The following is a 12,675-nucleotide window of genomic DNA, read 5'->3' on the forward strand; positions in this document are numbered from 1 at the left end:
ATTCAAGTTAATATGTGTCGTGTTAAGCTTATAATTTGCTTAAGTTTTGGTTTCTATCTACAATCTTAAGCATGATGATAATCATTATTTTAGAAAAGACTTATGAAAACAACTTCAACTAAACAATTATAATATATTATTCAATATATATTGACTATCTACTTAACGATTGATATGCAGATCTTTTAATATCCAAATACTAGTAATATAAGAGTTATTAAAGCTATACTGTTAGATCCTAATAGAAATATCATTAGCACAAAAATTGCGTGGCACTTACTTTTAAATGACTAGCCAAAACTTATCAACCTACTATTAGGCTAAACTACAAATAACCATGTTCAATGACGCAATTAAATGCAATTCCTTATTAATTAGCATAGATTTATGCTAAGTTGTGCGCACTCTGTTTGATTGGCCTTGCATTACATTAGGAAAACGATATTTCCAACAATGAGTTGTAAGGTAAATTCCCTTTTTAATACAAACGATAGCAAGGTGGATGAAAGGTGAGCTCAGCCATGGAGAACAGGATACCCACAATCCGAGAATCCTAAAGCCCTTTATCTCATGCAATCCTAATTTTCCTATCCATAAGCAACCAATGATTCTCGTCCTATATCGATTTGTTACACGGTGGATGTGTCTCTGCCATTACTTCGATATCCAACCCAAAATGATAACCCAGTTGAGATATCCAAGGAAAAAACGTGTACCCATTGAAATTCTTCCAGTTGAAAGCCCTTACCCTCAACTGGGTATCAAGCCATTCCGTCCAACAGGCCTTGTAGCCCAAAAAAATTCAATTGAGTTTCTTTAACAATGGCAGCTGCCGCATGTTCTTGGACGCCGACAGGCCTCAGGGGTGTCGCCCCTGTAAGCCAGAACAAATCCCTTGCTCCAACCCAGGTCTCATTCCTAGGGAACTCAATAAATTTGAAGACGAAAAGTAGCTTCCAGAAGAAAACAAGAAGCGGTAAAGCATCCCCCCTTCATATTACCAATGCTCTCAATCCTTCTTTGGTGATCAGCCTGAGCACGGGAGCCTCACTTTTCCTTGGAAGGTTTGTGTTCCTGTCGTTTCAGAGGGATAATGTGTCAAAGCAAGGCCTTCCTGAGCAAAATGGGGTGACCCACTATGAGGCAGGAGACACAAGGGCCAAGGAGTACTCAAGCCTTCTCAAGAGCAATGACCCAGCTGGATTCAACATTATTGATGTTCTTGCTTGGGGATCCATTGGCCATATTGTAGCATACTTCATCTTGGCCACTACAAGCAATGGATACACTCCAGATTTCTTTTGAGGTCTGAAAAAGGCAGCATTCCCTTGTTCCTGTTGTTAATGTTTCTTGTAGCAGATGACTTAATTCTACTTTGATTCCATTCATGTCCTATGTATTTCTTTGAGGTTGTATTATAAGTAGTTATTACCCTGCTCTTGCTGTAAATGTTTTTTTGCAACCTTTCATCTTTTTATCAAGATTCAAAGCTTCCAAGAATAATTGGAGTGTGTATTTGTCTGGCACGCTGACGTGAATTCATTAAGTCATTACCATTTCCAATATGTCCAATTCATTTGTATTTTCTCCGTTAGTACCTTTTATTTTTCAAAATTAATTGGTAATTCTAATCGGTTTGCATAGTTAAAATACCTCAGTTTTCCACAATCCATCATATAGTAAGCTGCAGTTTCTGGAAATGATTGTGTTAGAATTTTTTGAATTAAAGTTTGGGTCACCCATTATCATGATAGAAGAGATTGAATTATCCTTCAAGCTCTCTTCTATCCGAACAATAGATCAAGAGTGTGATCTGATACGTTGATGCAAAAAATTCTAACACGATCATTTCCAGAAACTGCAGCTTACAGCTTGCATAGTCCTAATCTTCAGTATACACCTTAAGATGCCTGACTGACCCCAAAACTGCATCACATCAACAACAAATTAAATAGCCAAGTGCAACGGTAGGCTGTAGCAAACAGAGTTATCTCTCACACACACGCACACTGTTTAGAATGTTCCAGATGTAGCCCAACATGATGTTGGAGTAAATTTACACAGTTCCATACAGTATGCGAGTCAAACTGGCTATTGGCTCCCGTGAACTATGCCAGCCAGATATGAGTGAATGGAATAAATTTAGAAGGCTGATGCAGCATAGTATATATCCTATGCAAATTTGTTTATATGATGATTTTTTCAAATAATTTTATTGGATCTATTTTGCTTTTCCTATTCTTGAATTAGTTTTATTCCAAAATCATGTTATTATAAAACCATGAAGTTCTGTAACATTTTAAGCGTTATTTGCTCTGGCTTAGACTGACAAGGTTTTCGAGCAGACAAGACCCTAAGTCGGAGCTCACACTCTATATATCACACATGGAAAGGACTGAATGTACTTACTTTGCATAATGGTGAATTCTAACCTATGATCTCTTGTCCCAAATATAATGCATCCATGGCTTCTTTATTCGATCTGTTAAAATCCAACAGTTAAATTTTCAATTCTCTTGGTTGCTCCCAAATTTATTCAGTTTTGTGGTATTATAAATGCATGTCGATCTTGGTTCACTATCCTTTTAAATCACCCTGTCAATTCTGTTTAAATCCATTATTTATTTGTGGCTTTTAAGTATCATGAATGCAAGGGCTGAATTTACTTAACTGTTGTTTCCACCAAGTATATGTTATTATTTATTATGAACCTGCTAATACTCAATTCTGATGTCTTGATCACTGTAAAAAACTTTCATTGATCTTGTTTGGTTGTTCCCAAGTTTATTCAGTTATATGACAATATGAATGCATGTTGGTTTTGAGTTACTATCCTATCTAATTTATTTCTTCATTTATTTCAATACACTTTGTGGCTCAGGCTAGGAATCAAGCACAATTCAGCTTATTGTAAACCATGTTCTTAATTGAATGTGATGTTGCAATTGGTTCCCCTCAAAAGGTCAAAAATGTCAATATTAGAATATCGTTATATATCTTATTGAAATGTTAGACTTTGTCTGCATATTCAGATTTTAAGAATATATTCTAATAACCATTTTGTACTAAAATGGTTTCAACTCACAATTTGGAAGTGCTTATTATGTCTGAGTGTAACTAACCAAATCACTGATGGACCAGATCATTCAACAGAATATACAAGATATTGTGTATTCTAATTATCTATTTCTTAATTACAGTTTAACACCATAATACAGTTGAAAGCAGGACTTGGATATATTTTGGTGGGGAACCGAAGACAGATTTTCAAGTTGCATATACCTGAGATTGGTCTACAAGCATTGTTGGATATCTTATCTGAGAAGAGTAGTCGTTTCCAATAGCCTAGTGATATTGTCATTGTATTCAAATTCTAAATTGTATATATCAAATAAAAAATACAAAAGCCAGGGAAGAACCTAGTTACCAATTACACCAACCAATAAGGATTGTCTCAATACCTCCCCACAGATTATCCTGGCTACTTTCAACATAACATACAAGGTTGTAACCATTTCAAAATAAGACTGTTATTCATCTTAATAAAAAACCAAGTCTTGCTATTTAGGTGGACTGTGGTAACTTAAATGGACTCTTAAGTTAGCCATGCTATTAAAAAAACATTCATGTGTACAATATACATGGTTTATGAATTACAAAGATAGTTCCCAATCCCCTAATGAGAGGAGAAATAAAATGGTATGTACGAATAAGGAAACTTGAACTCTCCCGCATTTTCTTATTACATTGAAGCTTTTTGAAAGAATTTCAATCGGTGATATCCATTATGTTGAGCTCGATGAAAGATGTTCATTGTTTAAATTGAATCTTGAGGCGAATATGAAAGAAGCCCATATTCTAGAAAATAAAATTTTAGTTCTCTATGTTAGGAAAAGCAGCAGCAGCTCAAATCAGGTTGATAACCATGTTGTCCATACATCAGTTAATTATTGGAAAATGAACCACTATTCAATCAAATATGGACTGGTCACCAAGAGGGTTGGTAGCTCTGTGGTAGAGTACCCAACAGCATAAGGGAGATCCTAGGTTCAACTCGTTAGCTGATCCAAGAAAAGTTTAACATGGTATCAGAGCCCAGGTTAACAGAGATACAAGTTAGGATTCCTAAGCAACTTCAGTTTAGCTTAAAGGAAGTGTTGAAAAATGAGACACACCTGACGCAAGCATGGGCAATTACCAAGAGAACTAGTAGGTTCAATGGTAGAGCACCCACCCCAGTAACAAACGGGAGGTATACTAGATTTGAATATTAACTGATTCATGAAAAGTTTAATATTAATCTTAGTCCAAAAGAAAAGGATTCATTTAATGAGTTTCTCAATTGACAATGTTGAAGGCTTAGATTTTGATCATTGAGTTATGTGCAATTCCAATGTAAAATCACAATCTTAATTCCAGTGATCATATCTATACATATTTATATACTCTGCATCATTTTCTCTTATACCATCAAATATATGTATGTAACATAATATTATATAAAATTAATGACTACATAATTTCTTAAGTTCCCTCTTTTGTTTCCAAGAGAGGCAATTACTTGTTAGTTTAAAGTTTTCTCAAGTAGCTATTACAATGTGTAGATGATAGTCTCCAAGAATTCCACTAGATCTTAGTTCTATGCTGTACTAAAGCTATTAGGGCAGAGCACAAAACAAATATTTTATTTTCCCATCAACAAAAGAATAGATTGGTCAAGCGTTCACACAGGTCAATTACAGACACATCATATTGAGCAACTTAATTTGCATGCTGACTCTGGTGTTAAGCAATAAGGCAAAGGCACACAAAATCTAGACCTCAGCAGATTCCTTAATAGGTTCCTTAACTTTTTCTGCTATTTTCTTCGGAAGCAGAACTTGGTGAATGTTTGGAATTACACCTCCATATGGAATGGTTACATTTTCCAACAATTTGTTCAGCTCATTGTCATTTCTAACTGCAAGCTGAATGTGCTGTGGAGTAATCCGATTCTTCTTGTTGTCTCTAGCAGCATTTCCTGACAATTCAAGAATCTGAAAAATAACAACACAATGCATCAACTTGCATACCTAAAAATGAAACTTTCCATATACATGATTAAATCAAATGATTCCATCCAAACATAATACAGCCTTCCTGCCATACTAATCACAGTTCTCATTCGAAAGAATAAAATTTTCATGTAACATTGTAATCACATAACCTTCCCACACTCCAGTTTTGATAAATTGGACATCGTTAAAAGCAAGAAACACAATTATTATAAAACACATTCCTAACAACAGTACAGTCCTCGGGGTTCATCCCGTAACACAATTTGAATGCAAGTCTAGCTTTGTCCTCTTGTAATATATTCTACTCAAGATGTATATAAGATGTTATTGTGAATATCTCATCTTATTGTGTGTTACAATTTCTATGTTTGATCATTAGTTTCTACTGCATATTCACCATAGCCTACATACAGCTGAATTAATATTTCTCCTAAACAGATTCCATTTTGTACTCTGCAAATGCTGGGCTCAGCATAGATATAATATTTTATAGTGATATCAACCCCTGTTATATAGATGAGATTCCCTTCAAAGTTGAAGCAAAATATATGATCCTCATAACATACAGATCACAGTCATGAACATAAATGGAGTTATCTTATATGCCTAGAATTCAGATTGTTGTCCTAATGATTGATATCAACCCACATTTGGCATCAAAGGTATACCTTAAAATAGAAATAGAATCTTTATGGGGTGCTAACAAAAGGCTGCATTGTCAAGCCTACAATAACCTCAGCTTCCCGTAACATTCTGAATTTAAAGTTTCATACATGCATTGGAAAAGATATTAAAATATTGAGCCATTGGCTGTTTATTGAAATTACAACCTTGACAAAACTCCACTGACTGAATTAAAAAATAGCCGAATAACACATGCCAAGGTGAAATTCACATAAGCATGGACAAACTGATCCAACATCAGGGCACTAACACTAGATTGAAAGACACTAGAGCTATACAATAATATAGCTTCGTAAACAAATGATTGTAATTGTACAATAGCTTAGTAAATAGATGATTGTGTTTGCTCTATTGTAACTTAGTAAACAAAACTATTGTAAGGGTAATTGAAATAAATAGGTTAACCATCTTTGATATGGTCCAAGTAGCAGTCACTGCACTTACCAACACACACGATCCAAGTAGTAATCAATGCACTTATCAACATGTGTGTGTGTGTGTAATCTCATTAAAAATAGGTTTTTTTAATTTTACATGAGGTAATAGAAGGATTGCTAAGTTCTTATCTTGCAGTGAGTAAATCTCAAGTTCAAATGGTCACAGTTTTTCGCCACATACCATCTCAAAAACACATAACAATTATTTTCAGATGTAGTAATTGCAGCCTACAATAAAATATCATTTGGCATATAAGTGGAGTTTGTTTACAATTTCGAAGTAATTCTGCACAACTTGTGCTCTTGCACATTGGCTCAACATCAACACATTCGTGTTATAATATTCCTCTTCATGCAGATTGTGTGTTAAGGTACTTTGTACATAAATGATGACTTTTGGTAGAATAGCTTCCTACATGCGCATACAAGCATCAATCATGTGATGCACAACTTTTCAATAGTGCTATGCAACTTCATCTTAGGTGTACAGACATCAACATTTACAGCAATTTTACCAAGTTCTTCCAACACAGCTCAACATTGTGTGCAACCTAGTACATGTATTCACAAACCAGCATGGAAAACTAGTTCACAACCATACGTGTCAAACACAGACTCACCCAATGCACATAATCCAACCATCCAACAAGCATCATACAAGATCAACATCTAGTGTCATTGACATAGCTAATGGCCATTATATAAAGACATCACATCAACTATACACAGTCTAGGGAAAAGTTTGCAAATGGAGGATTAGTGTGTAAACACCATTTATATAGGCATGTGCATGCAACCTTGAGAAACACCCATTATCATGGGTTAAACCTCTTTTGGGGCTCTTGGCGAATCAAGTTGATGCATTTCCATGCAATGAATGAATCAAGAACAACATATTTGGCATTGCTTGTTATGTCTTATCATTCTCCCTCTATAAAGATTCTATTTGTGAGCGCCTAAGAGACACAAACCTATTTTCAATTAGTGTTGTTCCATAATCTTGATAATACTTGCAAGGATTTCCTCTAGTTCTCAAACTGAAACTAGACCATTCACTAAAAATATTGTTTTATGTTGGTAAGATGATGTACTCTCCCTCATTATTTAATCAAGAATTATGTTATATTTTACACTTCTACAGTAAACTGTAAAACCACTGTTTCAAATATTTCAAACCATAACCAATAAGAAAGATGGGAAGTGATGAGCCTTACACCACAAACTAGAGTTTCATTCTAGTAGACAAATTATGGTAGCCATGGGAATACCTTAAGTAGAGATTGAACATATGACAATTCATGAACTTAAAACCATGACTCAGTGTCATCCATAGGAACACCTTGAGGTATAGATTAGCATAAACAATATTAAGGATCCAAGCCCTACCATCATCCAGTTCTCTACAATCTCTACCTATATATTTAACCTTACACAATTTCAATGGGTTTGGGTTTGGGACAAGTGGTGGAGAATGATGAGTTTCACACCACAAATCTAGGTTCAATTGTATTGAATAAGGCATTGCTTTGGTACACCTCCAAGTAGAAGTCAAACTAAAAAAAATACATTGAGTGAAGCCTACCACTGTGCCAGCATTGCAGCACCTTTAGGGTGGTTGGGTGTAGCATTATAAGGCTTCCAAAGTCCATCTGCATGTTCGCTGAGCTTTGCCCCAAATTTTCACCAAATCGTTTAGTCAAATAGAATGAGTCCAATGGTAAATCATCACGACTTTAATAGATATTTGTGTTTCATGGAGAGATGCAATGCTCTTAAATGAGAAAGTTTAAATGTCGAATTATATTTAGCGCCTTACAAAAAATTCAAGAAATAACACAGGCAGAAATTAACTAAGTGCACATTCAAAATAAATTTGATGATGAAACAATACCCCTGGATAAGGAAAAACATTCCACAAAGAGAATTAAATTATTAAACAATCAAAACACAAAGTATTTCAAATTAAATGAACAAAAACTTAAAAATCAGTTTTCTTCAATCACAAAAACCTCACTATAGTAAGTATGTCAAATTACATTAACAACTTAAAAACCAGTCAAGAAACTTTACTAAAATGATACACATCTTCCTTACCATACTTATAATTTAACATTATTTCCTTTTACATTACTATGGATTGCATTCAGACCATCCATTAGCAATATTACAAGTAGTATAAACCAGAAAAGTATGAAAAGCAATATGCATATCAAACTAGATTGGCCCATAACTAAAAGGGCGCAACTTCTTCGAAATTACAAAATTCCTGTTGGTGTTAAAAAGATGTTCTACTGTCCTTTGCTATATTATATGTTGTACCAAAGCCATTCAATACCACAATGACAAACTTTACAAGTCGGTCATATGGAAGACAATACAAATCAAATAAGCAGTGAGTTAAAAAGTAACTAATATTATCATACCACAAAAGCCCATTGAGGTATTCATATTACCAAAGCGTTGTAGGTATTCACATTCCCCTGTGTTGTTCTACAATCCCATTCTTTATATTCGAGTCATCCCAAGGCAGTGAACCAAAAACACATGGAAAGCAGTAACCAATATCAAACAAATCAAACAATATATGTCAGCTGAAGTTTTAAGAAAACCCTAAAATAAACAACAGGAAATTTAACAATAGCAAATCCCCAGGTTAAAATAGCCTCAAACAAAATCATAATATCAGGTAGCAAAAGGTCAATTAGTTCACAAAGCTTATCGCATACAGAAAATGTTTGAAAACACCCACATCCGAAAAACCGCAAATTAGTTCAATGGACCAATCTAATCAATTAACAGAAACCTTCAATGCCTAATTTCATTATTACTTTTGACTGAAACTAAAATGATGATAGAACAAATCGTTAAAAGATTAAGATACCAACCTCTGCTGCAAGATATTCCATAACAGCGGCCATGTAAATTGGGGCTCCAAGACCAACTCTTCTTGCATATCTGCCATTCTTGAGATATCTAGTAAGCCTCCCAACAGGGAATTGCAGACCTGCTCTTGTAGATTTGGAGACAGACTTATTTTTGTCTCTGCCTCTGCCACCGCCACCGCCACCGCCACCGTTACTGCTACCCATGTTTGGAGACTCCATGATAAACCCACTCAAATTACAGCATTTTGCCTAATGTGTAGGTTAAAGCTCTTTTTGATCTTCATCTTGGCAGTTATGGAGCGGTTAAAAACAGATATTCTTTAATAGAAGGGTTTAAGTTTATGGTAGATTATGTAATTTGTTCGCAGCATTTGTATAACAATATTGAAGAAGTTGAAATTGGAGAGCACATTTGGGATCTCAAATCAGATCATAGACCACTGTACGTAAATTTGTATTGGGCAAAGGATAGACGGATTGGGGCAAAAATCCAAGGCCCTCAACACCCACCTTCTCAGGGCAGAATTTTGTTAACTTCAGAAAATAGTAACACTTTCAGGGCTACTCTTGAGGATCTTTGTATGGGACACCCTATGTATAAGCATGGTGTTAATAGTCATGATTTATCAAATCTGATTCACAAGGCTATTTCAAAATACAAGAGAGCAAAAAATAGAAAATCTGAAACTAATTGTTTTCCAGCCAATGCATGGTTTGATAAGGAATGCAAGAGGGCTAGGAGAAATCTAAGGGAGTCAAATAAAACTAACCTTGACATTAAGACCTACAAACAGATCCTAAAAAAGAAAAAAATCGATTTTATGTCCATAAGGAGAGAGGAGCTAATTTTCTTGGGCAGAAATAACCCCAAACGTTTTTGGAAAGAACTCCAACCAAGGAGGAAGCAAACTGAAAATAATATTACTGCCACCCAATGGTTTGATTATGCTAAGAAACTTTATGAACAAGAGGGTGGAGTGGGACAGCCACCTTTGGTCAATGATACCACAAATATTTTTACTGTGCAAGAGATAGAGACAGGGATTAAGAAGTTGGGTGGAGGCAAAGCAAAAGACCTTGTTGCGCTTCAAGCTGAATATTTGAAGTGGGGTATGAAAACTCTTGCACCGCACATCACTGAAATCTTCAACAAAATCTACCAGGAAGGGTTTCCAAAAGATTGGTCAATCAGCCTTGCAATACCACTTTTTAAGAGTGGTGATGTTAACAATCCCTCCACCTATAGGACTATAATGATCAATCCCCTCTTTGCTAAACTTTTTGGCAGTATGATAGAAACTAGGATCAACAAATGGGCAGAAGAAAATCATAAACGTGCTAAAGGGCAAGCTGGTTTTAGGCCAAAGCACTCGACAGTGGATCACTGTGTCACTCTGAGACACATTATTGAAAAAGAGTGGGAGAAAAAGGAAGAGGTTTTTTGTTGCTTTGTTGACTTCAAAAAGGCTTTTGATACCGTTCCGAGAGACAAGCTTTGGTTGAGGATGGAAGAATTGGGGATTCCTAGGCATCTCAGAGCTACTGCTCATAGGATGTGCGAAGAGGTGAAAGTCAAAATCAGAACTTCAGATGGCATTTCAGAATGTTTTAGGAGCGATATCGGGGTCAAACAGGGCTGCCCTTTATCCCCTACTTTATTTGGTTTATATATTGACAAACTGGAAGAGTGGTTAAACACGCAAGAGCGTGAAGGCATTCAACTAGGAAAATTTGTTATAAAGCTACTCCTATATGCGAACGACCTCATTTTAATTGCCAAATCTGCTTGTGGTTTGCAAGACCATCTATCTTCTCTTGAGCGCTTTTGTAGAATGGTGGGGATGCAGGTCAATATCAGCAAAACCAAGGTTATGATTTTCTCTAATAATAAAAAATAGCATCAACATGAATTTTATTACAATGGAAGTGTTCTCGAAGAAGTTGCGGAATATAAATACCTTGGCATCGATTTCAACAAAAAACTAAGCTGGTCTAGCTGCAGGTATAAAAGGACATTAGGTGGATGGAAGGCTTTCTACGCTCTTCAGAATAGGTGTCGTGAAGCGGAGTTGTGGGATTGAAAAACTATTCAAACCTTGTTCGGTCTTTTTGTGCTGCCAGTTGTTCTTTATGGGTGTGAATTATGGGCCAGCAACACTACTATAGCACAATGGAAACAAATCGAAGGAATCCAAAAGCGCTTGATTACAAGCAAGTTTAAAATTAAAAGCACTGTTCCATATGACATCATGCTAAGTGAAATGGGGGGTGCGCCTATCGAGGCACTTGCTATGGTTCGCCTTTTAAGCTATCTAAAAAGAATCGAAAAAATGGAAGAGGATAGATGGCCGAAAGTTGTCTTTAGGGACACACTATGTAAGCGAAAAAGGACATGGATGCAACAAAACATCAAGTGGATGAGTAAATGGAATATTCATTTCAATATGTGCCCCACAAATAATAAAGAAATAAAGGTCTTTGTTATGGAGAAATTCTACAAGAGAAATTGGGGAAGCGAGATTGGGAGGAAGAAACTATATTATATAAATGAGTTCAACCCCACTTGTGATCAACTCGAAAAAGTGTACATAGGAGCCAACATTTCTTGGAGAGCTAAAATTCTTATTGCTTAGCTGAGAACCAACTCTCACCAACTTCGTTGTGAGACCGGGCGTTGGAAGAGGCCAAAGGAGGCTTGGGAAGAGAGAATTTGCAGATTTTGCAATTCTGGGAAAGTGGAAACTGAACAGCACTTTATTCTAGAATGTGAGGCCTACAAGGATAGCAGAGATAAGTTTGCGGATACTATATGTGACAGTTCTTGGCATAACCTGTTCAACGAAGAGTACATTGAGCAATTGGGGGGGCTCATCATTAGTCTACACAAGAGGCGAACAGCGCTACTTAAGTCTGCTTGAGTTGTCTTGCTGTCCCATAGGCTATTTTTGGCCTCGTGGATGTTAAAATTTTATCTATCTATCTATCGATGATGAAATTCAAATTAGTCATTTAAGTTTCGAGATTTATAAGAAATTGCGTTAAACCTACTAGTTATGAAATCCACAATGGAGTCGCCCTCCAATTTACCAATTATTTTTCGATGCTGGGCCGCCGCCACCTTCCAACCAGATAGAAGTTGCAAGATTTATGAGACCCTATCATTCTTTTCAGAAGCGATGACCCCCATGGGAAGTAAGAATTTATATGATATTAATATTGTTTCATTTTGATTTTTTATAATGATTTTTAACCTATATGGTAATGATTTTTATTAATAAATTTATAATGAAATTGCTCCAGTCTTGTATGAATTATTTCATAAAATTTAATTACAATTGTTTTAAAAATATTTATTTAAATCATGTAAATTGATAAAAACTTTTAGTAAAGATATTTATATTTTACAAATGAAATTAGATAATATATTTTAATATTAAAAAAAATTACTTACATATTTTATTTATTTTGTACAATTTATTGTCTATTTGTAAATATTTTAATAAAGGTGACTAATGTTTATATAAACATTGCACATTTGTAACAAAGAATAATTTGATTGTCATTTTTTTGTTTTGGTATTATTGTTATTCTTATAATATTTATAAAGGGATA

General features: G+C 35.2%; 2 protein-coding genes across 3 annotated transcripts; one reads left to right on the forward strand and one right to left on the reverse strand.

Moving 5' to 3' along the window:
- Positions 1–512: 512 nt before the first annotated feature.
- On the forward strand, positions 513–1,503 carry PSAG (photosystem I subunit G). Its single transcript, XM_089830632.1, has one exon. The coding sequence runs from the start codon at positions 823–825 to the stop codon at positions 1,303–1,305; it is 483 nt and encodes a 160-aa protein (XP_089686758.1). The 5' UTR covers positions 513–822; the 3' UTR covers positions 1,306–1,503.
- A 2,974-nt stretch (positions 1,504–4,477) lies between these two features.
- LOC149556354 (uncharacterized) lies at positions 4,478–12,218 on the reverse strand. Of its 2 annotated transcripts, XM_089830634.1 has the most exons (3): positions 12,112–12,218; positions 9,064–9,312; positions 4,478–5,036 (listed from the first exon to the last, which is right to left on the reverse strand). In XM_089830634.1, the coding sequence occupies exons 2-3, from the start codon at positions 9,280–9,282 to the stop codon at positions 4,815–4,817; spliced, it is 441 nt and encodes a 146-aa protein (XP_089686760.1). In that variant the 5' UTR covers positions 9,283–9,312; positions 12,112–12,218; the 3' UTR covers positions 4,478–4,814. The 2 variants fall into 2 exon arrangements, with proteins under 2 accessions (XP_089686760.1, XP_089686759.1); XM_089830633.1 differs by lacking the exon at positions 12,112–12,218 and having other exon boundaries at positions 9,064–9,400.
- Between the last annotated feature and the right edge of the window lie 457 nt (positions 12,219–12,675).

Source organism: Cupressus sempervirens, chromosome 5, assembly GCF_028749045.1.
Source record: "Cupressus sempervirens isolate cs-2001-9-10 chromosome 5, ASM2874904v1, whole genome shotgun sequence".
In the NCBI taxonomy this organism is placed as follows: Eukaryota; Viridiplantae; Streptophyta; class Pinopsida; order Cupressales; family Cupressaceae; genus Cupressus; species Cupressus sempervirens.

Bases quoted from the DNA above. Each gene is read 5' to 3' on its own strand.
- PSAG (XM_089830632.1), top strand. From the start codon at position 823: ATGGCAGCTGCCGCATGTTCTTGGACGCCGACAGGCCTCAGGGGTGTC.
- LOC149556354 (XM_089830634.1), bottom strand. From the start codon at position 9,282: ATGGAGTCTCCAAACATGGGTAGCAGTAACGGTGGCGGTGGCGGTGGC. The intron at 5,037-9,063 runs GTTGGTATCTTA...GTTATTTTTCAG, and splicing joins TGGAATATCTTGCAGCAGAG to ATTCTTGAATTGTCAGGAAA.